The sequence below is a fragment of the Mchenga conophoros genome, linkage group LG18, assembly GCF_057382185.1.
Source record: "Mchenga conophoros isolate Kocher_MC1m ecotype Shallow Benthic linkage group LG18, M_conophoros_male_GT1.1, whole genome shotgun sequence".
NCBI classification, from domain to species: domain Eukaryota; kingdom Metazoa; phylum Chordata; class Actinopteri; order Cichliformes; family Cichlidae; genus Mchenga; species Mchenga conophoros.
Window position 1 is genome coordinate 14,978,116 of NC_140543.1, and position 26,498 is coordinate 15,004,613.

Sequence of the window (26,498 nt, forward strand, 5' to 3'; positions counted from 1 at the left end):
CCTTAATTTATATTTCATTCCTTCCTAGTTAAATTTACCCTTTTTAATTTTTCATATTTATTTTCTATCTTATTCATAGCCTTTTTTTTTTCTTTTTTTTTTTTTTAGGTCACGAGCATTTCACTGCATATCGTACTGTGTATGACTGTGTACGTGACAAATAAAATTTGAATTTGAATTTGATTTGAAGCAGAGATGGGATTCTGAGACTGCCCAAGTTGAAGCCTTCCACCACTCGGCTACACCTAGAAATTCTGTCCATAAACTTTATGAACAGAATTGATGACAAAGGGCAGCCCTGGGGGAGTCTGACACCCACCAGGAATGAGTCTCACTTCCCTCAGTATTGGTGCCCCTCAAGGATGTGTCCTCTCACCACTACTGTTCTCCCTCTACACTAACGACTGCACCTCCAAGAACTTGGCTGTCAAACTCCTAAAGTTTGCAGATGACACCACTGTCATTGGCCTCATTCAAGATGGTGATGAGTCTGCATACCGGCAGGAAGTTGAGCGGCTGGTACTCTGGTGCAGTCAGCACAATCTGGAGCTGAACACTCTTAAGACTGTAGAGATGACAGTGGACTTCAGGAGACATCCCTCAACTCTGCTCCCCCTCACCATATCAGACAGCCCTGTGTCAACTGTGAAGACCTTCAAGTTCCTGGGTACAACCATCTCCCAGGACCTGAAGTGAGAGACCAACATCAACTCCATCCTCAAAAAGACCCAGCAGAGGATGTACTCCCTGAGACAACTGGGGAAGTACAGTCTTCCACAGGAGCTGCTGATCCAGTTCTACACTGTGGTCATTGAGTCTGTCCTGTGCTCCTCCATCACAGTCTGGTATGGAGCAGCCACTAAACAAGACAGGAGCAGACTGCAGCACACTGTACGGGCAGCAGAAAGGATCATCGGCACCCCCCTGCCCTCCATCCAGGATCTGTACCTCTCAAGAACCAGGAAACGGGCAGGGAAAATCATCACAGACCCCTCACACCCTGGACACAGACTTTTTGATCTGCTGCCCTCTGGCAGACGGTACAGAAGCCTGCAGACCAGGACCACCTGACACAGGAACAGTTTCTTTCCCCTCGTCATCTCCCTTCTTAACAGTTGACCTGTCACACTGCTCCCACTGCCAGACTGCAGCTGCACCTTATGTACATTTTGTAGTATTCATTACTTTTTTTTTTTTTTGTAATGTAGTATTCATTCCACCTCATTCATTTCTGTATTTTATGTATATAAGTTTAGATTCGTTATTTATAGTTGGTTTACACAGCTTTGTGTATGTATGTGTAATGTGTGTATATATAGACGTGTGTGTGTGTGTGTGTGTGTGTGATTTACATTACTGTGCTTGAGAGCCACCATCTACCGGAACCAAATTCCCTGTATGTGTCTGCACATATACTTGGCCAATAAACACGATTCTGATTCTGATTATTGCCAGCTAAGCAGACCAAGCTCTTCCAATGGTTCTATAAGGATCAAATGGCTCCTAGCAATGGGACAGACACCCCATACTCCTGTGCCTCCCACAGAACATTTCTAGGGACACTGTCAAATGCCTTCTCCAAGTCCACAAAACACATGTAGACTTGCAAACTCCCATGCACCCTCAAGTACCCCCCAAGAGGGTAAAGAACTGGTTCAGTGTTCCACGATTGGGACGAAAACTGCATTGTTCCTCCTGTACCTCATGTTCGACTAACAGATGGACTCTCCTTTCCTGCACCCTGGCGTAGACTTTCCCGGGTAGGCTGACGAGTGTGTTCCCCCTATAGTAGGAGCACACGCTCTGGTCCCTCTTCTTAAAGATGGGAACCACCAACCCACATCCACCCTGAGGCCCTGCCAACAAGGAGTTTAACTGCCTTAGTGACTTCACCCCTAGTGATGGACGAGTCGTCCCCCTTGCCCCCCATGGAAATATCATGTTTAGTTTATTTTAAGGTTACATTTACTATAATGTTTAACCTTTATAATTGTGATAATTCCTAGAATTCTCTGACCCATCCTCACTGCTTGTCCACATCTAATTAGAATTAATTAGAAGACCCACGCACCAAAAGAGGGTAAAAGGGCAAAACCTGTGACCTAAGATTAGAAAAAAGAAATAATGCATTTAGTTCTGCTTTTGCCTCCTGACTTTCCCTGTAGTTACTTAATGTAGTATTGATCTGTCTTTTAAGTCTCATTATTATATTTCCCCTAAAACTATTTATTTAGTCTTTCTTTGTATTGTTTACCCTGTTAAACTGTGGAACTTCATTTTGTTTTCATTTCAATGGCTTCATCAACCCTAAATGATTTATTCATTCTTCCTTTCCCACTAATTTCAAGGGAGCTCTCAACATTTCTTTACGGGGATTAACTTCCTTAGCTTGCAGTTTTGCACTGAGCTCTAAAAGATTGATACTGAAAGCAACGGAGGAGCAAATCAAGCTAAGTGCTGTGAATTGTGCCTGACTAGAATTTAAATAGATGTCTGTAGTCAAACAGTTGTGAGTTTATGCCTCCCCCCCAGTTTGCTGTCATGAGTGCTGTAAGTGTGTGTGAGTGAGTGTGTATATGACCTCAGCTTTTAGAGCCATGCTGTTATCACTTCATGGAGGTGTGGGTGTGTTTTAGGGCCAAACGTAAGTGATAGTAGAATAGGTGTGTTAATGTAGCTGTGTAGGTTTCCCAATGTTTGTACGTGTGTGTGTAGAAGTAAGGTTGGTGGGATCAAGTGGAGTTTGAATGCCGTGTGTGTGTGTGTGTGTGTGTGTGTGTGTGTGTCTTTTTGCATATTGGTATGACACTCTTAAATCCCTTTTCTGCATAAGTGATTGTAAGCATTTGCATTCTTACTTCTCTTTACTGTAACAGTAGACTCAAAAAAGTAGACTCTAAAGCTCTTCACTTATTTACAGGTAACTGTTATAATGTACCCATTTGATCCAGTATCAGTGAAAAAGTTTCTTATTTTAATGAGTCACTATTTTATTCTAATCGTACTGCGCTCTTACTTTTTATGTTGGTAGTCAAGTTTAGGAATTAGACCCATTGAACATATGCTAAATTGCCCATTTCATCTCAATAAATGCCATGAGCAGGCTTGCATTTGTGAGATTTGATCATTTACACTATTGATATGCTTCAATTCTAGTAAGCCATGAAGTTGATGATGCAATTTGCAATTAAGTTTATATACAGATCAGTGATAAATTAAAAGGAAAAAAACTAAATTAAATGAATTGTTTTAGCAAGCTGTTGGGCCACCATATGCACATTAAAGACTTTTTAATACACCTTAGTATCGATTCCCTGCCTCTGGAACACCACCGGAGAGAGCAACACATTCCTTATTTGGCATTTTGATGATTGCAGTGGAGAGCAATGTCGCTCGAAACTCTCAGTCAAGATCTGGTAAATGCAAAGGCACATAGCACATGATTGTACCCTCAAAATGGGGACATTGCCATCCTGGAAGAAAACACTCCCGTCAGGACTGAAATATGTCTTCCTAGGATAAAGCTGATCACTTTAAAACAACTTTGTGTTGATTTGCCATGACCTTTTCCTCTAAGGAGAAATGTGGAGCCTTACCATTTGAGCAAAATGCTCAGTAAAGCATAACGGAGCCACGTCATGTCTTCAGTATAGGGTTCCTGAACCCTGGAGATTTTTCCTTTTAATTTGATAACTGATCTGTATTATTTGGGATTCTCAGTTTTACTTCATATTCATTAAAATAAGCTTTATAATGTGTAAATGTGTAGTTCTTTCCTTTGTTAAAAAAAAATCAGATTGTGCTTGGTTCACATGAAATTTTCAGCTCAAGAAAGATAGCGATAGCGCAGTCATCATCTTTATAGTGTAATGTTCAGCTGGTTTTTGCATGACCCTGATGTCTTTTCGTCCTGTCTTTCCGAAGCCTCATTCTCCTCGTGTTTGTTCTTTCTCTGGCAGGCGCAAGTACAAGAAGACATCCCAGAGGTAAGACTTGCTGCTGGGACTGGACCTCCTCCTTTAGCCCTGTGCCTACCCATCTCCCCTTCATATTTTACCCCCTCCACTTTCTGCCTGTCTTCTTTTCATTTCCTGCCATCTGCATCACCGGACCTTAGGAAATAACTTTTTATTAATATTATTATTATTAATTATTCATTGTTGCTTTCAGTGCAAAATCACTTTTGCAGTATTGTTATGAATGTGTAATTTAAATAAAGGTTGTTGTTGTTATTATTATTATTATTATTATTATTATTATGATTAGTATCTTATTACTATTGTTATTGTTATCCCCCTGTTCACCACCTTAAATCCCGAGAGCCACATATAGTACCTAAACAAGTAAAGCACACCTTGCCACACTTGCGGGCATTCACAGATACTCTTGCTTTCACTCTCTCTTTCCCTCTTGGGTTGATTCAAGTGTCGACTGAGTACAATGGATAGAAATCAGGGCGACACAGTTTACCATAGAACACGCACACAACTTGAAAGCCTGACAGATAACTCAATGTTATCTTCATTTTTATTAAACTTTCATTTGTTTTCTTCTGTTGGAGATGCTCAGGGGAAATCAGGCTCTGCATTAAGTGAGACATGAATGCATTTATTTACAAGAGTAAAAGCGGGGATTAATTAATGTTGCTAGATAAATGGGTAATGTAGGTTTAAGTGTCATTTATTACAGATGTTACTGCATTGAACATTAAATGGGTGTCATGCGTTTTTTTTTTCAGTTATGTATCTGGTTATTTTTTTCTTGGTGCAACAGACATGTTTTATTGCTTGGTGACCCAAAAGGTTTAAAACTAAAAGGCTTTATACATACCTTCAAGTGCCACATAGTGAAACGGTAGTCTTTTGTGGTGAATGAAATTTGTACCTGATGTATTGTTTGAGACAATCTTCCTACATTCTTTATAAAAGAGTAATGTCTTTTCTCAAAATAAACAATATACCTTGTTGAGTGAAAAAATAATTTTATTGAAGTTTTACACAAGAAATTATTTTTTTCAGCATCTACAGTATATGTGTCAAAAATCAGCATTATCACTAAGATTTGTGCTCTCTTAAAATTTGTGCTCTAATATTAATTCACACTCACCGGCCTCTCTTCGTATACCTCTTAGTTATAACTCGCTAGCACCAGGTTGGACTCCATTTGGCTTCAGAACCACCTTAATACTTCATGGCACAGACTGTGCATTCCTGTCAGCTTGAAGCACTCCGACCATTTCCCTCTCAACTTTGGCACCAACAAGTCATTTTCTCCCAGAGAACTGCCACTCACTGGATTTCTCTTTTTCAGACCATCTATGAACCCTAGAGATGGTTGTATAGGAATATCCCAGTAGATCAGCAGTTATACTCAGACCAGCCTGTCTTGCATCAGCAATCGTGTCATGTTATGTCACTAAAGTCGCCTTTCTTCCTCATTCTAGTAAACTACAGCAGGTTGTCTAGACCATGTCTATATTATTAAATGCATTGAGTTGGCAATTAGATATTAGTGCTTACAAGCAGTTGATGGCAGGTAAGTGTACATGTTATGTATATGACCTACATAACACAACAACATCATTGTCAAATATTTTCAGCTTGCTTATTTAAGTTTAAACCTTATAAAAGTCACAGATGTGGCAATTTCTCAACTGCAAATTATTGTGTCCAAAACCATGGCGTCCACATAAAAACCATGGCGTCCACATAAAAAGCAAGCTGCTTTTCACCAGCTTCTTTAAAACGGACATTTGGTTACTAGAGGAATGTTCTAGGCTCTGGTTGCATCATATGTCAGCTACTGTTATCTTTCGCTCCATTCGGTACTTGCTTATATCACTTGCTTCACTTGCTTGTTTTTTGTTTTGACTGTCATCACTACGGTGGCATTTCATAGAGTCTCCGGTGGCTAAATAGCTGCTAGTCTCTCCCTGTGTGTATGCCGGTATAGACAAAAGTATCTAACTCTCCTGCTTTTCAGGCTCAGCTCATTCGTTTTTTTTATTGAAAAATAGAAAAAACAAAGTTTAAAAAAAACAAACATTAAGACAATTTCAATCATACCTCTTAAGTGTATTCTTTCATGGAATACAGTGCTTCTTTTTCCACCTACTTTTCCACCATTTGCACAAATCATGATCAGTAGTAAACAAGAAAATTGTAAACACTCCACAAAATGAAATTCCAAAACACTTTTTTTTTGCTGCAGCCTGTTTCATGGCACTTTCCTGGGAACTGATGGATTGCTGCACAGTCAGAGAAATACTGCTCATGTTATTGGCACAGTGTGTGGTCGTTTAGAGTGGTATAGCCTTAGCTGTTGGAAACTCCTTCTCTCTCCCTGCCGCAGTCTCTCTATCGTTCTCGCTCTCTTCGCTGGGTGGGTGAGTTCCTGTGTGGAGGAGCCGGGTGATTGACAGCTCCATATGTGTCTGTGTAATTACGGCCGGGCTAATTGGCAGAGAGGAACACTGGGAAATTGTTATTACTGACACACCAGGACAACCCCTTACACACACAGATGGAAGCAGAGACTGCCCTCCTCACAGAGGGAGGCATGGAGTGACGAGGGAGAGGAGTGTTTGTGTGAATGTGCACATAGAAAGGAGGTTAAGAGGGATGAAAGTAAAGCTGTAAAAAGAATAGAAGATAGTCTGTGTAGGCCTGTGATTGTGTGTTTTATCTGGGGTTGGTGCTGGAAATAGGGAAACAGTTTGCCTACTTCTGTATAGGTTATCATTTTTGATCACATGATCTCTATTGTGTTCTGCTCTTCTCTTTCAACAGTTGGCAGGTTGGTAAGCCCCGCCTCCCACTTAGTTACTGTTGCTGTGGTTGTCAAGCTTTCCATTCATAGCACAGCACATCTGCAATTTACAAAGATGGCAATGGCAGGTTTCATTTTGCAATTTTTGGAGCAATAATCCAAATTTAAATCCAAAGTTGTTTAAGACTAAAACAAGCTAACTGTTGCTGTTTTATTAATAATAAAGAAGGCTTTTATTAAGAGTACATATAAAAGCTAGAATAACAAAAACAGCTTTTTCGTGTTATGTGTTTTTCACTTAGCCTCAGCAGTTAGCTGGCCTTGCAATGATGATTACAATAAATACAGTTAATAGACTACAACATTTTTTGTTGTTATTGTCATTGTATGCTTAGTTTATAAAGACAGAGGTAAGATTTATGCTTCATTGCAAACCTTACAACACTCTTAATCCATTATCTGGTCAGAAACCTTATTTGATTTCATTCAGCTTGGCTTCCTCCGGCTCACTGTGATGTTGTCAAACCACATGGATTTCTCTCAGCCAATCAGTGAAGATCAGATTATGTCACAGATAGTGACATCATGGCATCTAACCCCCTAAGCCCCAACCTCAACCCTAACCCTGTTAACTTGTAATGCTTAGAAATGTATTAGACTACGTGGCATAAAAACAAGAAAAGGTTTTAGAAATCTGTCTTTTAGAAACTTGTATACAATTATGTATAAGGCAAATAACACTGATTTCATGTTTTTATTGCCATGTTTGGGCTGGCACGCTGGATGTTTTTGAGAAATTAAAATCAAAATGAAATCAAAAAATGAATCAAAAATTTATAATAAGCATTACTTTAAAAAAGAAAAAACTTTTTGTAAAACAGTAAGTTTAAAAATGTATGGATAACAGAAATAATTATATTTTAACGTTAGGCATGTAATTTTCATTAAAGAAGTGATTGAGGGAAACTGTGGCATAAACCTTACATTGGGTGGTAGCCTTAAAAATTTATTAAGCACTGTATACATGGTAAATTAACTGCCCTCAGTTTGCAGCCTGAAACTGAAAAAAGAAGTACTGAATATTTCAGTGAGTGCCAGATACACACTAAGACCTTACAATCCTGTTACTGACCATTCACTAAATCCGCCAGTGGATGAGGTTTAGTGAATGGTTTGTTTGAAATCTGTTACTTCTTTGACTAATCCCTTTGAATGTGTCAGAAAGCAGATTGATTGGAGCCACTAGGAAGAAAAGAGCACTTTCTCTTATGTTTACCAAAAAGGCATTGATCATCTGAACGCTACCACTTACAGTGATTATTCATCAACCGCCAAAAGCTACAAGTAGAGGACTTGAGTGTCTCTTTGTATTTCATGACAAGCGCTTGAATGCTACTCTGAATTAAGCATGCTTTTACTTAAGCCTGTAAATATGCTACAGTGGTCACTGCTTGTAGTTTAGCTTTTAAGTGTTTTGCCATCTGATCCAGACAGGCCTCCAGCCTTAAATGGTCTCCAGCCTTAAATGGTCTTTGTAAGTAACCGTGTGTGTGTGCGCGTGCGCGCGCTTATACAAGGGGTTCTTTGGGTTGTTTTTTTTTCTCATTTAGCCTTCTCGTGGTTAGTGTTTTGGTCCAGATCACAGCCTTTAAAACTGTCCAAGGCCTTACATCATGTTCTCTGTGGCAAAACTTTTTCAGCACAAGCCAGCCGTTTCCTCTCTGCCATAAATATCAGGCACCCTGTCTATGTATATTTTATAAATGCCAGTTTGTGTAGGACAGATTTTCAGGGATATATATGTGTGTGTGTGTGTGTGTGTGTGTGTGTGTGTGTGTGTGTGTGTGTATATATAATTACCTATAATCCAAATTTCATTTTCTTCTCATACTGTAGTTGTGATTCACTAACTAAAAAAAGTAGCAAATCTAAACTCCACTTGATTGCATTCGCAGATCCGCATCAAATTTCTAACAAAACCATTTAATTTTCCCTTTCTTGTTGTTACTTAGAAAAAATCCTTCTAATACTATCTGATCGCTCATTGATAGCTGAAATTTAAATGCCAAGTAATAACCACATTTCTTACTACCGAACCTCAGCAGCAGTTCAAGGCCTCTCTGTCTACATAAACTCAAAGTTTTTGAACAGACAATACAGATTACAGGCAACAATATGACTGACAGAAAATAAAAATGAATAATATTAAGGAAAAAACTGGGACATGTCTTTAGGAAAATTCAGGAGAATTTTGGAGGCCTTATACAGTTTTAAACTATGACTGTATTTTTTTAAATCAGTATACACTTGACATGTTGAAGATTCACTGCACTAAGATTTGTTATCAGTCTTCATTCTGTATATCTATTTGTACAGCAATATTAATCCACCTGCCTGACTTTTCTTTTAATATGGTCTCATCAGAACATGGATACTGGACCTCCTGGGGTATTTGTTGTTGGCGCTGGGATGCTGGCATTAGATCATTTGGGTCCTAAAGGGTTGCAGGGTGGGACTCGGTAGATTGTGCCATTTCTGGAACATTGTCCCGATGCTGATTTGGACTGGGATCAGAGAAGCTCAAGAGGCAAGTCAATATTGGGCTCTTTGTCCTGTTTTGAAGCATAACTCAACAGTTTTTGGCACATTTTCCTCCTGGCAGAGGCAGCTGATCATGAAAAGTGCCTTTGCCGCTGGGACATGGTGTATTTTCTACAATGTTTAGGGGGGTCATACGTGTCTAATATCTACATGACAACATGACACAAGGTTTCCCATGGCATTGTGACACTGCGTTGTAACAAGTGATCAATGTTATTTGCTTCACCTTTCAGGGGTTTTAATTGGTGACGCTGATTTGTGTCATTATGTAGTAACTCATAGAAATAAAAATACAAATAAAATGAATGGTGAATTAAAAAAAGACAGCTCATTAACAGAAGAAAAAAGGCAAGGAGCAATAGAGAGGTGGACAGATATAGTCAGGCTGAGAGTCACAGGGGAAAATTGAACTCTTTGCTGAATGTCAGTAATCACGGAGCAAATCCTGGGATTGGCATTTCAAGAACAGCGGTCTAAGGCCATTTGTCAGTCACCGCAGCTATTGGCCTGTCTATTGAAGATGATTCATTTGGAGCAACATTGGTGTATTGTTATCTTGTTATTGGTTTTTTTATGAGTGGATTCATCGGCCACTGGAACAAATATAATCATGTCTTTTAAAACAACCCGATTGTCTTTTGAGCAGTAAGGAGCTGGGGCAATTAGAACGGCAATAAAGATGATGATGTGCTGAGATAATAGATGAAAAACAGAGATGATGCCATTAATCACCTAAAAATTAGAAACACAAATGTCACTTCAGGCTCACTTGTGACAACAGCCTCATTTTAAACATTAATTATTATTATGAATTACACATTTTGAGAATGATTGCTTAGAACACGTGAACAATTTTTTACATTATCCCAAAAGTAGCAGAAGTAGTGTAAAACATATGTTTTTTTTAAGGACAATTTTGTAGCTCAGTTTTTTGCTTGTGTGCTTTCCAGCTCAGATGTATTGATATTTATGCTTGCTTTTCCTTTTGTTCTTCCTTTCTCTATCTTTCCCTATCTAGAGGGGTAATTACCTGTCTCAAATGAATTTAAAAGCTTAGCCTAATTGCATTCTTCTTATCCAGTCTTCTTCTTCCCCCCTTTCCTTTCCACTCTGCCTCTCATCAGGTGATCTTTCCTTTTCATGCGTTACTGTTTCCTGATTCACTCCACGTCGCATTTTCTTAAAAAAAAAATGCTGGTACTGTAGTAAAATGCATTTTTTTACAAATTTATTTTACTTCTGTACATTAATATTCATAAATGCATACAACATGTGGCATTTTCAGCACCATGAACAACATCAGTAAAAGAGAATTAAAGCCACGTTTTTATGTTGTGTTGGTACTCCTCATGCAGCAAAGACAGTTTTGACTCTTTGCGGCTTGAACACTGGAAGTCCTTTAGTGTTTACCACTGAGAAGTTGGGCTCTTTGGTTGAGGCTTGTTCTGGGGATACTGCTATCTGCAGAGATTACAGGCAAAATCAATGCTTTGGCTTTTTTTTTTGTCCTTTTCTGTGAGGCAGCTGTGATTGGAGTTGCAGTGATTTTGTTCTCTGTGGGAATGCTGTTGCTACTGTGGAGTGCCATTGTGCCAAAGCTCAGGTGTGGAACGTGTGGGGACAATGCAATATTCAGATGGATGCAGTGTCAAAGTGACATCCGCATGAATGCCAGGACCCCGGGTTTCACACTTTTACCTGTCATTGGTTTCATGGACATCAGGTGTGGTAGATTTTTATTATGGAATGGTATGGAGGTTCCATTTAGACTGAATAATACCCTTCAGTATCTGCAAACAGAGCAAATCACTTTCACACTAATTGTTGTCTGTGCAATCCGGTCATCATAACAGAGAAATCGAATGTGTTACTGTAAGTGCTTCATTTTCATTTTACAGCAATATGCTTCTACCCTGATTATTTTCTTCCTCTTTGCCTACCTCAGAGAGCCATCATTAAGCTAAGTATATTGATACAGTGAAGATTAATTACAAAGCCTAAATGAAAGGCTTTCATCCTAAGTTGAATCTATAGGAGAGATGAGCACATAAACGTCACATGCTTTAATGGTGCCAATTCACCAGGCTTCCCCTTCCTACTGCCTGCAGCAGATAATATTCCAGATTTATGGTGCAGATTGTCTCCTTAACCTGGTTGTTTATAACCATCCTTCATCTAACCATTCCACCCCTGTGCCGGTCCCTACTGCCTGTTTGTCCATTTGGCATGACTTCAGGACAGAGGCAGTTAGATGAGCAGCAATGTGTAACTAGTGTCCATGAGTTTATATTGAGATAAAATATTCAGTCACACTGATTGAGAATGCTTAAAAATACACTACATGCTTTGTCTGGCATCTGTCTGAATACGTTTGTGTGTGCTGCATATATTTTCTTTCCATTCAGCTATCATCTCATTCATCTTCAGATTTCTCAGTCAGCTCTAGTGGGAGTCACAGATCTAACATATGACCTATTTAAATACTTTATCTGGCCCACAGGTTCTGTCATTACCAATGTGAAAGACAACATATTCAAAATTGTCTTAAGCAGCAATGGTGACGATTTAAGAGATTTTAAAAAACAAAAAAACAGAAAAGCAGTAACTGGGAATGGCACTATGAGGGAGTTTGAGTAATTGGTAATGATAATAACTGGTTGTTTAGCAAATCTGTGTCTCAAATGATCAAACCCAGTGATTTAATATTAATTCGTTTTTTCTCCTCTGCTTCTGTCCCCTCACCCTCAATCAGCTGCAGCAGATGGATGCTTATTTTGTTTTCCTGTTAAAAGGGAGTTTTTCCTTCCCTCTGTTGCCAAGTGCTTGCTCATAGGAGGTCATCTGATTGTTGGATTCTCTCCATTATTTTCGGGTCTTTGTCTTACAGTATAAAGTGCCTTGAAGTGACTGCTGTTGTGATTTGGTGCGATATGAGTAAAACTTGAACTGAAAGTGTGGAGTGAAGTATGGAGATCTGAATAAAACATTTTCTGGTGAAATCAGGGAATTTACTTCCCATTTATCATAGTTTGTATTTTGTTGTACCATTCTCTATAAGCATTTAGCATATACATCTGGTAGTGAGACCCTGCCTCACCCTGTGCCTCATGGAAAGCCCAGCAGATAAATTAAAAAAATTAAGTTAAAAGCAATGAGTGAGCTGTGTCAAAACAAATATGGCATTAGCCACTGTTGGATGGTAGCCAAGGAGTTAATGGCTTGATTAGTAATGTGGTGCTTTGCAGCTTGTTGGTGCTTTGTTGTTATGTAAACAGGAAACATTGAAGGATTTCATTGCAAAATGAAACGTGTTGCTTTTCAATTGATGAAAATCTCTTGGCCGCATATGGGAAAATTAATAAACACTTGCTGTTGTTTGTATTTGCAAAAATGCACCATATTTGCTTTTCTGTTCTTTTTAATCTAAATGTGTGAGCATGTGGATAAACTGCTGTGGCGTTTTCTCTGATGCTAATCTAAGAGGGAAGCTAGATATCACAACAGTCACGCACCCAGGAGTCTGTTTTCTGTCACGGTTTTTCAAACTTTCTTTTGGACAGGCTGGACTAAACATCCTTTCCAGAAAATAAACTTTCAGTACAGTAGTTCACTGTTGTACAGTTAAACTCGTGGGGACTGAGACTGAATGTCTCAAGTTCATGGTTTGTTTAAGTGAATATGTCAATCACTGACTTGTTGTATACTTTTCCAATCTAGTTTAATTTAAGCAAAAAAAAGAAAAAAAGAAAAAGCAAAAAGGCCAAACATTTGGCGTCTGTAGCTTCTCACTTGTTAAAAAGCACTTGTTATTGGTGCTAAATGTAAAACAGTAAATTAACTTCTGGGCTTTGGAATATTAATTGGACCAAATAAAATACTTAAATGGTAATGAATTCTCAGTTTTACTTTTACAACAGAAATGACTCTGTTCTTCTCTTGAACGACTAAACAAAGCATTGCAAGAGATAAGCACTTATCTCTTGCAATGCTAAAGGTTATCTAAACCAGCTATAGGCTGAATATAAACAGATATGGAATGCTTCTACATTTCAGGTCTACCTTGGCTCAGATTTAAATCTCAAGGTTAAATTGCTGTTCTGAGAACTCGAGGCTTTCAAATGGCTTGCATTCAATTAGGCTACCACTCCCAAACTATTAAATCTTTAACTTACCTCTATACAGGAATCCTAAGCAGTAGATGTGATCATTTAATAAATGTTGTTATTATAACAGGCTATAAGTGTGCATAGTTGTAAACAGATGTTAACACAAACTTTTATGTGAACAATAACCATGTGTAGAAGGTGAGGATGAGTCTACTGCTAGTTGCTACTTCGTCAGCAAAGGCTCTCATCAAACTGGTTGTGTCTAACTAGCACTTCCTTCCTCAGTGCAGCAATCTGAGCTAAATAAGTGGCCCTCAGGGCAGCAGCAAAGACACGAGGCTGGAGAGGAGTCTCCAGTGAGCTCAACAATCCTCTCATCACTACACTGCTGCTTGCTCCTGCTGGATATAATGAAGCGTAATTGAGTCATAAATGGCATGCTAATTTTGGTAACCATGGTGTTTGATGAAGACACTCAGTGTTTTGAGATGGCTTAAAGAGATAGTTTGATTTAGTGGAACTGCTTCGGTTTTTCTTTTTTGTGTTATGTATTTTTTGTTGGTAAGTAAACATTTCTCAAGGTAATAATTGAAAGACTGTTTTGCATTGCATTAGAGCACCTGATAAGGTGATAAAGGGGTCCTTAATGCTGTTCATTTGTGCTGCCATTGATCAGTTGTAATTAAAAACACACAAAGAATTGCATTAATGAATTCTACATGTAGAATGTAGAATGAGCTAAATTAATTAAAAAAAGTAAAAAAAAAAAAAAAAAAAACACTGAACAGATCTGTGTTTACATATTAAAGGAAAAGTTCACCCCAAAATCACATCTCCCTCTAGCTTGTAGTGATATTGGGGTACAGGGTCTGGATTCTCCCCAGTAGACCTTATATTTTCTCTTAAATGTTTAGTGCCTGAACTGAATTTAATTTTAGGCTACATTTTCCTTTGGGAATGAGTAAGGCACCTATATCTATAACTTTTATAACAATGATCAAAATCTTAAAAACGGTACCAACTGTCATCACAAAGAAGACTCCAGGTTTCAGCTATAAACAACATTTTCAGGATGTCTGTGAGCTTCTAGAAAAATAAGGCCAGAACCTCACCTGGAATAGTACATAAACTCATCCACAGGAAAAAACATACCAAAAGAAAAGGTGTGAATGTCCAATTACCACCACTGAGCGGAGGAAGAGGGGGCAGGTACACCACTGAGTTAATTAGCAACATCAAATGAAAAAGTTTTCCTTTTTGTCTTAAGTTAAACAATCAAAACATTTGGTACAAATGATAGAACTATGATTCCAAAAGATCCTTATGTCCATTCTACACAGTATTGGATACATTTCATGACAAACCTTTTGTTCTATTAAAAACCAGTGTGAGATTACTAGTGTGAGACAGTAATCAGTGTGTGATAACTATGTGCATTTTTCTGCTGATGGATGTAGCCTTTAGGGAAGGTGAAGTAATGGACTTAGTCAGCAACAATCCTCAGACTGTGGCATTCAAGGAATAATTGATTATCAATTGATTGTCTGATTAAAGGCCCAAAGCACAGTTTGCCAGGAAAACAGTCTCCGCACACACTCCAATCAGTCTGTAGATGACAAGTTCTGAGGTGAGCATCTGCATTCTTGGTAGAAATTTTCCATTTATTAGACAAAGTTACATTTTCCAGTCTTTACCTGTCCTGCCTTAGTAAGCGAGTGCCCACTGCAGCTTCAAATTTCTTTTCTTGGCTGACAGGAATGGAACATAATAGGATTTTCTGCTGTTGTAACAAGATTCTGAATCGTGAGATGCTTCTTTGTTCACTACAGTTATAAAGAGCAGGTAACAGGTTGCTTGTGCTTTTTCGACACATTTACCCAGTTGTTTTCTTTTTCACACCTTTCTGAACAAAATCTGGAGGCTGTTATGGTAAAAAATACTTTGAGACCACCAGTTTCAAAACAGCTTATCGCCTTCAGATATTGTCAAACATCATAAAAGTCAGTGACTCCTACACTCTGTCCAGTCTGATAAGTTTATTTGAAGTTTCAAGCTGATTGGGTGTTTTAGAGGTGGATAAGTCATGCTAGTTTCCTTTCTTTAATATCATGATGATCATGTTGTTACATATAGACTGATCTGAGTTTTTTCAAATTTTTAATTCCTATAAAAATACATTGGTTTCAGGTGTCCTATACAGAGAACCACCCTCAGCACCAGTGTAAGAGAATACCAGGCTTAACAAATTTGCCTAAAGAGATTGTTTATGGGTTTTTAAGTGGATTGTGGGTAAAAAACAGCATTCTCAGCTTAGCGTTGTTAAATGTATTTTACAGGCATGGGTGATGAAACGTCTATATATGAACCACTCCCCAGTCCCCTACACAGGACTGAAGAGTGGTTTATTGGGAATAAAGGTTGTAGTTGTGAGGACTTTTTTGTGTACGTGTGTGTGCAAAGTGTATATGCAATGGTGCATTGCTAAACAAAGTGCACTCTGATGTCCTTGACTGCCCTGAGGTTGAAGGACACATCGTGATGACCGCATTAACCACAATGCAACGCTTTTTAGCTTTTATTGATCTTTCTGTTTGGTTGTGTGTTGTGTGTGTGGCAAGGACAAAGACAGAGACTGCTGTGCTATCATGCCTCTGGCCTATTTATTTATTTCCCTTTGTCTCCTTCTCATTGTGTTTTAGAATTAACCAAAATTATCTCGATATGGGTTTCAATATCTGTTATCAAGATATACTGTTGGAACACCTTTCATTGTCTGTATAGCTTTGGGGCAACTATAGTTAGCTATCACTGTGTCCGGATTACTGTGGTAATAATCTGATAGACTCATGCCATTATGTGCTATCTGTTATTATGTTGGAGCGCTGGCTTAGAGTCAAAGAGATAATCTAATTGTAAGCGCTATTTTCTCTACCTCGCCTGTTTCATTGCATTAGCCTATTGGTTTGTGTGTTTGCATGTGTGTGTGTGTGTGTGTGTGTGTGTGTGTGTGTGTGTGTGTGTGTGTGTGTGTGTGTCTGCATATGACCCACTGTCCATAAGTGACCTATGCCATTTTTACTTTATCGATGTAACTGCCTTTACAGTAGATACAGTATAAGGTTATCACAGCTCCTCCCTTTTTATCTGTCAGAAACCTTCACATCTGCACTTCTCAGAGCCTCTTGGTCTTCTACATGAGATAACACACTGAACTCACTCATGAAAGGACAGTCAAAGTCAATTGTGATGCACCAATTTCCCTTACAAGGCCTTTCCTGGAGTAAACAAAGAGCAATCTTACTGCCTTGCATGTCCTTTTGCCAATGTTTTTATTGTTTTTTTTACCAATAGAAAAAGCTTTATTAACTTTAAAAGGTGGTTAAACAGTACATGCTATACTTCACACTCCAATCTCCAGTGTTCTGCTTATTCAGACAATAGTGTAAATGATTAAAAAGTAGTATTATGGAGCTGTTTTATTTTATTGTCAGTGTTATGCAGCCAAAATGCGGCACTGCTGCAATCTAACCAGCCATTTCTGTACAGCTTATTACAGTAATGAAGGTAGATTGCTTTGCATTTTCAGCTAAACAGGTGGGACTGAGGTTCTGGGAGGATAAAGCTCTTGCAGCACTTAGTTTAAAGAGCATTTTTATTGTTTTACTGATATATTTTCCTTATGGCTTTCACCAGGGTCATCATAAAACATATTACAGACAGCATTTTAAATGGCACATGTACAGAGTGAAAATCAATCGTTTATGTCTAATATGCACATCTATCAATGAGGCAACAGCAAAGCTGGCCGGGTATCTGATGATGTGGCTTAAAGTCAGTCCTGGTTCCTGAAAATGGGGAATACCCAACAGAAAACCTGAGTGGCACTTTATTTGGCGCTTAAACAGAGAGTCTAAATGGAGGGAGGCACAAATGAGCCACAAGGGGACATCTCAAAGCAACAAACATTTAAATAGAATAAACACACAAAAAATATTCAAGCCAGAATTTTAACATGGCCTCACTTCCCCTCACAGGAATATCTCTTAAAATAAAAGTTTTTTTTCTTGTTGTTATTAATTTAAAGCTTCAGCTTACATTAAATCACTTCTTAAATCTTGGGAATTTAGAGTTTGTTTAGAGCTAAAAAAATATACAAATAAAACAAAAGTTTAAACATAGTAATATTTGAATAAATATTGCATTTTAGCTAAATACAGGAAACAACATCTGCAACTCTTATGTAAGTCTTACCCAGCCTCCCCCACCCCCATAGTGCAGCACTATCATTCAGCTCAGGAAGAAGATATTCTAATGGCGTTAATGGCAGCTGAGGTAAAATTTAAATTAATGCTCTCTCTGTTTAATCTAGCTTCATGCAAAAACATATACATAATGGATACTAAGTTGTTGTTGTATTCATCTAACCTGTGACCAGCGTGACCACTGAATGCTCTCTGTGGGATAGAGAGCATAAATCTTTATTGATAAAAGAACAAATTAAAGCTGTGCAGTGCAAAAAGCTCATTTGTAGTATTTTCGGTTGTAGTTTTTGAAGTCATATGTCAAGCAAACATCTTTCAGCTGATGGAAAAGCTAAAAAAAACAAACACATGGTAAATGGATAATAATGCCCTCAGCACAGACAGATAAGATACTTCACAAACAGATCTATGACCACCATAATGATAGCTTTTTCAGTCCACACCCAGTGACAGCTCGTGTTCAGGCAAACCACCTGAGACAGCTGACCTTTTCACTGAAATCCAATACCTTTTGTTGAAAGGTCTGTTGACACGGTGGACTTCAAACTCCTCCAGGAGGTGAAAATAATGAAGCACAGTATGAAACTTAAGGCTCAAGAGGGAAAGAAGCAGCCATCTGTCAGGCAACTGAATAGAAGAGCAGGGTTTAAGCTGTAGGGCCAAGAAGGCTAAGAGGTGCAAGTGGAGTGGAAAACATAGAACAGCTCTGATTAAGGGTTTCCTACAGGCTATCAAAGAGTTGCTTGAAGCAGAAAAAATATAAATGAAGAGTTTTATAGCTCAAATGCTTCATTACGAGCTTAAAGAGGTAAAAATGTTCAATGAACTGCTTGAAGAGGAACTCAGTGAGCAAAGAAGAAGATGAGCCACTTCCTCAGTCCATAAATAAAAGCCTTTGAAGAAAAAAAATATATCAGTGATGAGGCCCAGAGTTATGGGGTCATTATGACTAAAAAGTATCTTTATATCGTAGATGGATCAACCAATAGGCTTTCTTGATGCATAAGTCTGTTAAAATAGGTTGGGTTCAATTTTTTTAGATTTCTGTGTTGGCTTCTTTAAAGTCTCTTGGACCTATAAAACATCAATCTCTGCATAGACGATACAGAAATACAGAAATAGATCAACATACATCACTACATGACATAGACATATGGCCTGTATTTGTATAGCGCTTTACTAGTCCCTAAGGACCCCAAAGCGCTTTACACATTCAGTCATCCACCCATTCACACACACATTCACACACTGGTGATGGCAAGCTACATTGTAGCCACAGCTACCCTGGGGCGCACTGACAGAGGCAAGGCTGCCGGACTAGTGGGCCCTCTGACCACCACCATTAGGCAACGGGTGAAGCGTCTTGCCCAAGGACACAACGACCGAGACTGTCCAAGCCTGGGCTCGAACCCGCAACCTTCCGATTACAAGGCGAACTCCCAACTCTTGAGCCACGACCGCCCATAGATGATCTTTTTTAAAGCACTATTGCAGTGCTACTCAAAATGTTAAGCATTTTTCCCTTTTAATAATCTACAAAACTACTGAAATAAACTTGTTTTTTGTAATCATTTTATTCCTGTTATGTAAACAACAGAAGTTCATTTAGAAAAGAAAAGATAAAAGAAAGGCTATACAAAATAAAGCAAAATACACTTACAGTATCGCTTCACCTTTTCTGATTCACTTACATATCAAAAAGGAGTGGGAAGAAGTGCACACTTATTTAATCCCACCCCTTACCATAAGTTACCATATAAGTTAATATCTGTCCACCTTCCTTACTGATATAAGCCACAATAATACCATTTAATATTTCTACACTCTGATTTGATTTAATGTTATATTCTAGAAGGTAATAGGGTTACTTCACATCTGACTGGGACCTAGTACACATCAGTGAATGTCCTTTATTTTCTGTGAACTACTTTTATCCTTCTGTGTGACGGCTTTATTCAGAATGTTCAGCTTCAGCTGTGATTGTGTAAAGCTGCCTTTGCTTTCCAAAGCATGAGAAAAGGTTTTCACATGGTTTATTTGTCCTAAATTGGTTGTTATTGTTCTGAGATTTGAGTTTGCTCTGCCCACGAGTCCATCAGTTCGGAGAAAATCCATGCTAAAACCATTAGCCTAGCAGTAGCAACTCGCAATGGCAACACCTGTTACTGGCATCCAGTGTGGCACAGGCTAGTCAGTTCTGGAAAGGCTCCTAAAAATATCCGGAGTGTTCCTGGGTTAATTACTATTCTTAGATCATTAAGAAGTTCAAAGTGTTGCACAGTGCCTAGATCTCATTTTCAAATACATTCTTTATGCGGCTGTGCGCTTCTGCTATAAACCTAGTTCTAGGATTTACCTGAATATTCAATTTTCTATATATATATATTTCTATTTCCATTTGCACCAGCCTACTCAGCACTAACTTCATTACGTTGATTTTGTTGTTGTCTGATATTTACTGTTGGCAACAGAGCAGCACCATTGAAGCAGCTTGAGGTTCAATACAGTAAACTGCCCAAGAACATCCTGGTGGCAGTTTTAGGAGGAGAAACCACACTTTCACTCATTAGCTTGGTGATTCTTGAAGACAGCTATGTGTTGGGATTTAAAGCAGTGAAACATGTACTTTTAGAATTAGTTTTGCAAACTATAGCAACACTGCTATCACAGACAGAAAGCCTTCCTAGTGTCTAGCCTGCATGACTTATCTCACATGGGAATTCAATGACCTTTGAAGATCTGGTTTTGTCTTATTAGATGTTTTGCCTTATTAGATTGTTGTAAGTGAATTACTGGTATTTAATGAGCCTGTTATGAACCCAGAACATGGCAGACAGCTCTGAATGTTCAGACAAAACATGACCAAACATGGTCCTATTTTAGAACAGAACCATGTTCGGTCCTGCAATAGGCAAAATTTTTATTTTGGCTTTTCACACCAAAACCATGTTTACTCAAAATACAAAATGAACTCAATAGTACATTTTCTGGACTTTTATTCTTATCTGTATGTAAAATATTTGGCTATTTATAGTATGTATAAAGTATTGACTGATATAGGATTTTAAGACTGACATGGATGTTTGGTAAAAACCTGCTATGTCAGCTGATATGTTTTTCCCCTTCATACATATAAAATCTGCCAAACAGATTCCCCCAACATTGGTTATGTGTAGTTTAAAATAATGTTGTATTGTTGTTGCAACAATTTACAGAATACTTTTTTACACTAGCTGATTCTCCAGGATTTTGTGTTTGTGGTTTGTGGCATTCCAAGTATGTGTTGCCAACAGGGAACTTGCAGAGTGCCCTCTGGTGGAAAAACTATGGAAGATCAACACCTTCGATCATAACATGATTGAAGTCAAATAGCTAGCACCCTCTGAATCAAAAAATAAATAAATCACAATTTCTACATATGGCTCAGAGCATCATGTTACTACGCTTTGGTTGATGAATTGGAAACGTGTGGCTTGCAGTTACGGCACCTCACAACTTACTGAAATTAGTAGATCTTCTACTCTTGTACAGCATCTCGGAGCCTGATATCACAGAGCACTTTCTGAGGTCCTCTAGAGTCAACTTTTATGAGTTGAAGATACTTTAGTAACAGAAAGTCTCAACAGCATATCAAGGAAAGGATGACTATAATGCCTTATTCAACCTTTATTTAACTAAGTAGTCCCTTGAGATTAACATCTCTTTTTCGAGGGAAAATATTTGTGTTTATAAAACTGTGCAGCCAGTTCTCCAGTGTGTCCAAAAATTCTATTATTGTTCAAAGATGTTTGTTTAAGTGGGATTGTTTGGATTTGAGTGGGAAAAGCCTTGTCAACATTTCCACAAGTGGAATCCTTGTTGCTTGTTGCTCAAATTTCTGTTGATGACTCTGCTGGTTATTGTCTGTATTGCTGGAATTGCTTAAGTAGTGCCTACGAAAGAATGAGAACACAAGTGTAAAGGTGTTTTCCACTATCTCTTGAGTGTCTGACATGAAAAGATGTGTTCCCAGGACACAGGTGGCTGAATAGCTCCCATTTTACTCATGTTTTATGTGTGTATGTAAACATACACTTACGCACATTCTCTGTATTTTTTTGGCAGTCAGTCGTGTACCTGAAGCCCACTGCTGGTTACAAATTGGAGACTCAGAATCAGAAATTAAGTTGAGAATAGCAGCTCTGTTCTGATCTGTATCCATTTTTTCATATCTGAATGGTTTATGTGAGTGAAAAATCATCCTGCTCATTCAAGCATATTCAATGACATCCAAATATTCAAATGTGTGATTTTTTTTTTCTGTTATAGTTGATTTTTCAACCTACAACATGCAGTTATGTCCAGTTACAGTAGAGTACTAGGCAAATAGTAACATGACAGCAGGTTAAATGAAGGTTCTTGTTTTTAATTACAGTCTTATACAATATATCTACATACAGTCTCTCCCTCTCCTCTGTCTCTGTAGACCCTTACAGGTCATGGGATGCATTTTAATCTATGGGATTACACAACTCACGCACTACAGTGTGGTAGGGATTACACTTCGCTACTGACACATGTTCATGGAGAGACCATGTTTGACATCGCCACTGGTACTATAGGTATGGTCACTAGAGTAAACTCAAACTCATGTCACATATGGCATAGGACATATGGTAGAAGAACATAATGTAGATACAGTGTGAATGGTTAGAGTTACAGGAGCTGTACAGAATCTCACTGAGCTCCATGCACTTGGCTTGTGTTGTGTCAGGTCAATGAACTTTGATTACAGACCAAGGTTTCCGTAGTTTCACATGCCTGTCTGTTGCATTTTAACAGACCTGAGTTTCTGTGAGGTAGTGTGATGGAGCTGCTTCACTCTGCTGGCTCTGCTAATCAAGTATAATAGAGAGAAAAACACGGGCTTGTTATCTTGGTGCTGCATTTCCAGCTATTTATGCAAATATGAACCACATGTTGTTTCGCAGTGGTGATTATCAACAACATACTTCCTACACTACCAGGAAACAAAGGTTTCAGGGTTTAGTTAAAAAAAACCAAAAAACAATAAAATAAATAAAGTCTGTTAAATGGCAGGTTTAGCATATTAAAGAAGCAGTGATTTATTCTGATTCCACACAGGTATTACAATTTTGTTTCACTTCACTTGTTGCTGACTAATTTCTAAAGCAGGCCACATTTTGTGCAACGCGCAACAATGGCTGTGCTTTGATTTGCACTGACTTGAAACTTCAGTGAAACAGATCGTCTTTGATAAAGCAAGCATTAAGTGATAATAGGGCTATCTCAATACTAATACAGTCAGTCATATCTGAAAACCATTTCATATTTTTAATGCAAGAAGTGGCCCAGTGTTTTTAATCCTTAAAACAATGTTGATTTTTAATCAGTTTTAATAAAAATTTTCAGCTTTACTAAAATGCACAACTTTAAAACAGAGGTCAATGGCAATTTTTAGAAAACTAGTAATATGCATGTTGTTAAATGGCAAAAGCATACTAACAGCTCAAGTGCAGAAATTGAGGTTAAAAGTGGACTATGCACTACAGAAAACATGACTAAGAGCCAGGATCAAATGTGTTGAGAAGCGGTAATAACTTTTTGACTGCTTTGGTCTATTGTAAAAAGAATCACTTATTGAAATATAGCATATTTCTAAGGGTGTCAAACATTTGTGTCTTTAACAGCACCAGGCTTCTGACTGGTTCCTGCAATGAGAAAAAAAAGGTTTGCTAATCAAGCTTCAAAAGCGCTCTCATTTTTCCATAATGTGTTACTCAAACCCTTCTCTTAGCTGTCACTTGAGGCATAAAATAAAAGACGAACAATAGTACTGTCATTATTGAGTCCATTAAATCCTTAATTGTGCGATCCCTCAGTTGTGTCTACGTTCCGGTGAGCTCGCATTTTTTCCGCAAGTTCATTTGTTTGTGTTTGACCTCATCTCCATCACTAAACTTTTTCCCCAGCTTGTACCTAATAATGGTGTGAGTCATGGAAAGACAGCATTAATTGGCCATGTCTGCTTTTTCAGGTCTCATGCATGTTTGAGGACTTGTTATTCTCTGTGGTTGTATGCATGGAAATGTAATTTTTGGAAAGAAAGGAGCACTGTTGCCAGATTGGATTGACAGGAAGTAGCCTGATGAAACCCTAGAACATGACCGATTAATTTTATTTGGTATGTATCATTAGATATGCACTCTAATAAACTGCTTGGTACTCTTTTATATGATATGATACAGTATTTTAAATTATTTATTTTATTGGTGCTTCAGGCCCACTTCACTTCGCACAGGTATTCAGGGTTCAGTATTGCTGTCTGCACTGCTGACGGTCTCTGTGTTGTAATGCTGCTTGTACACACACTCAAACCACTTTGTTAAGCTGCGGGCTTTGTTTTATTTCCCTGCAGAACAAATGACTTCCCAGAACTCAACAAATCATTTACTGGGATTAAAGAAAACGTAGTTTGTATTTACAAGGGCTTTTGATTCTTGCAGATTCAAAACAAATACACTTGCTCATTAACAGAGTATACAACAGCTAAAACACACTTATACCAATGCATTCAAATTATTAGACGCTATAAACTCATGTCAGAACTCAGTGGTAGTTATTTCTGCCATGCTCTCAATTTAAAAATGATGTCATTCTCATTGCCTTCTGTCTAAGATACACTTCAAAAAATGTTCATATGTATATATGCACCTACAGAAGTGAGCAATTCAGTTACAAAAAAATCCACCAGCTTACAACTTTCTGATCCACGAGCTGCTTTGTTTTTTTGACTCGGGCCATTTTTCACTCTTACAACATTATCGACCGTAAAGTTAACTTTATCTGGATATCTGGGTCTGCATGAATTAAAATTCCTAGGCTGCTTTGTGAATTTATAGTGCTTGTTTTTCACATGGAGCTTGGAAATTCATAAAGAATTAAGCGGTACAATAAAAGCCCATATGGCAGATGAATGCTCAGCCTTTTAAAATGATGACTTGGCTGCTGGTAAATCAAACACCCACACAGCCCTGATGCCAAATGGTTCACCGCCTCTCATTGACTCTCTTTGTGCAGGCTGGAATTTGCTGAACTGGTTTTTCTTCCAGTTTTATGTGCATATTGGTGCTACCATGAAGGAAGCATATGCACATTTGCCTTAATGTTCCAAATTCCAGTGTTTCTTATTTGGACTGAATATGTTAAATAACTCATATTGCTGTGTCAACTCTAGACAGTCTGTTTTGCCACCTGTCAGAGTCCTCTATCCAGTGCTCACACTATACATTTGGATGTTTTTTGGAAAAAGAAGAAGAAGACAGTGAAGAATTTAAAGCATCTGAGATAAAGGTGGATGACCTTGTTTGTCCTTCATAATCCACTTTAGATATAATATTTGTTTTCCACGAAAATGTTTCCTGGAGCAGCTTTAAAGCAAATAGAGCTGACTGCTGAAGGTGGTGGCACGCAGGGCTGAGGTCAAGTGATAATGGATTACTTCCTTTTTAATGTAAATGCAGTTATGAAATATATCAGAAATATGTATTTCAGCACATTCACATTGCAATTTATTCTGTGTATAGGCACAAAATTTAACCAAGTTGTTTCCAATAAATTCCTAAGTTATATTGGGTTGACTTAAGTCATTCCCCAAGAGTAGGAAATACGCAAGACTGTGATGATAGTATTAAATGCCATATGCACTTCTTTTTTTTGTCTAACTAACTAATACAGTTGTGACAGTTTTCGAAGAAAAAATGTACGTGTATCGTGTCAAGCACTGTGACATTGTATCCAGTAACATTATAATCTCAGCAGCAATGGGTCTGAACAATGCTCTGGTATTACATTGAGGGTCTATTGTGTCTGACAGCATTGCTAATTCTGTTTATTTCAGTGATTACAGTGAAAGCGACAGTGTGCCTCCTCAAAATAGCTAATGGGTTTTTGATTGGTGCACAAAAGATGAATACTGCACAGTAAATATATTACAGGGTCTAATCACTAAATGTCTGCAATCTTGTTTTGCATCTGCAGCATTGTTTTTGACACATTCTGCTTTTGTCTTTATGCTACATTAAATGGAAAGTACTGGATGTATATTTTAGCTTCTGCAATGTACACAAAGTGTGTTCAACCAAAGGGTTGTCTCTCTTACTTTGTTTCTTATATTTGCAGTCTTACTGAAGGTATCTTTCTCTTTTTTTTAACTTCATCTTGTGGATTTGATTGGCAGGCTTTGACATGAGTGGGCTGCTTTTAGCCAACCACTGATCTTTTTTAAGGTTTCTTCTGTCCCACGCCTTTCTTGTCATATCTGTCATTTGCAACCCTCCCACAGGAGAGGCTTTGTTTGGAACAGATATTGGGACTTTTTGAAGGAGTTACCAATATTGCTTAGAGCTTGCTTGCTTGTAGCAGTATTTGTAAGTTTATTTAGAGCTATCAACTGAAACATTCGGGCTGAGCCTGCTGTCGATGTTCCCACTTAAAACTGATAGACTGCCAACGCAGTGTGGGTGTCACATTAACATTTATATTTACATATAATTAAGACTTTTACTCATTTTCCACAACAAAACACAATGGGGGAAAAAGAGTTTAACAACATTTAAGTGGAGCAAATCAGTTCTTTTTTGTCTGCCCTTTACATTATCCTTTAGATTTTTAAATCCCAAGGCAGCATTGGCCCATGTATTTTTAAACTGATTAAAATTCATATATTTTATTGTGTTGGCTTTCTTAAGTTTGCTCAATC

At 38.1% G+C, this 26,498-nt stretch overlaps 1 protein-coding gene across 7 annotated transcripts in view; it reads left to right on the plus strand.

The window, feature by feature from the left end:
* The window catches only part of pde1cb (phosphodiesterase 1C, calmodulin-dependent b), a 115,312-nt gene that overhangs the window by 48,662 nt on the left and 40,152 nt on the right, over positions 1-26,498 (plus strand). For 5 of the 7 annotated variants that reach the window (XM_085253564.1, XM_085253566.1, XM_085253568.1 and 2 more), the window contains one exon: positions 3,960-3,986. The exons of the other annotated variants lie outside the window; for them this stretch is intronic. In XM_085253564.1, coding sequence (XP_085109690.1) covers positions 3,960-3,986 — 27 coding nt within the window. The remainder of the gene's footprint in view (positions 1-3,959; positions 3,987-26,498) is intronic. 7 annotated transcript variants of the gene reach the window in all.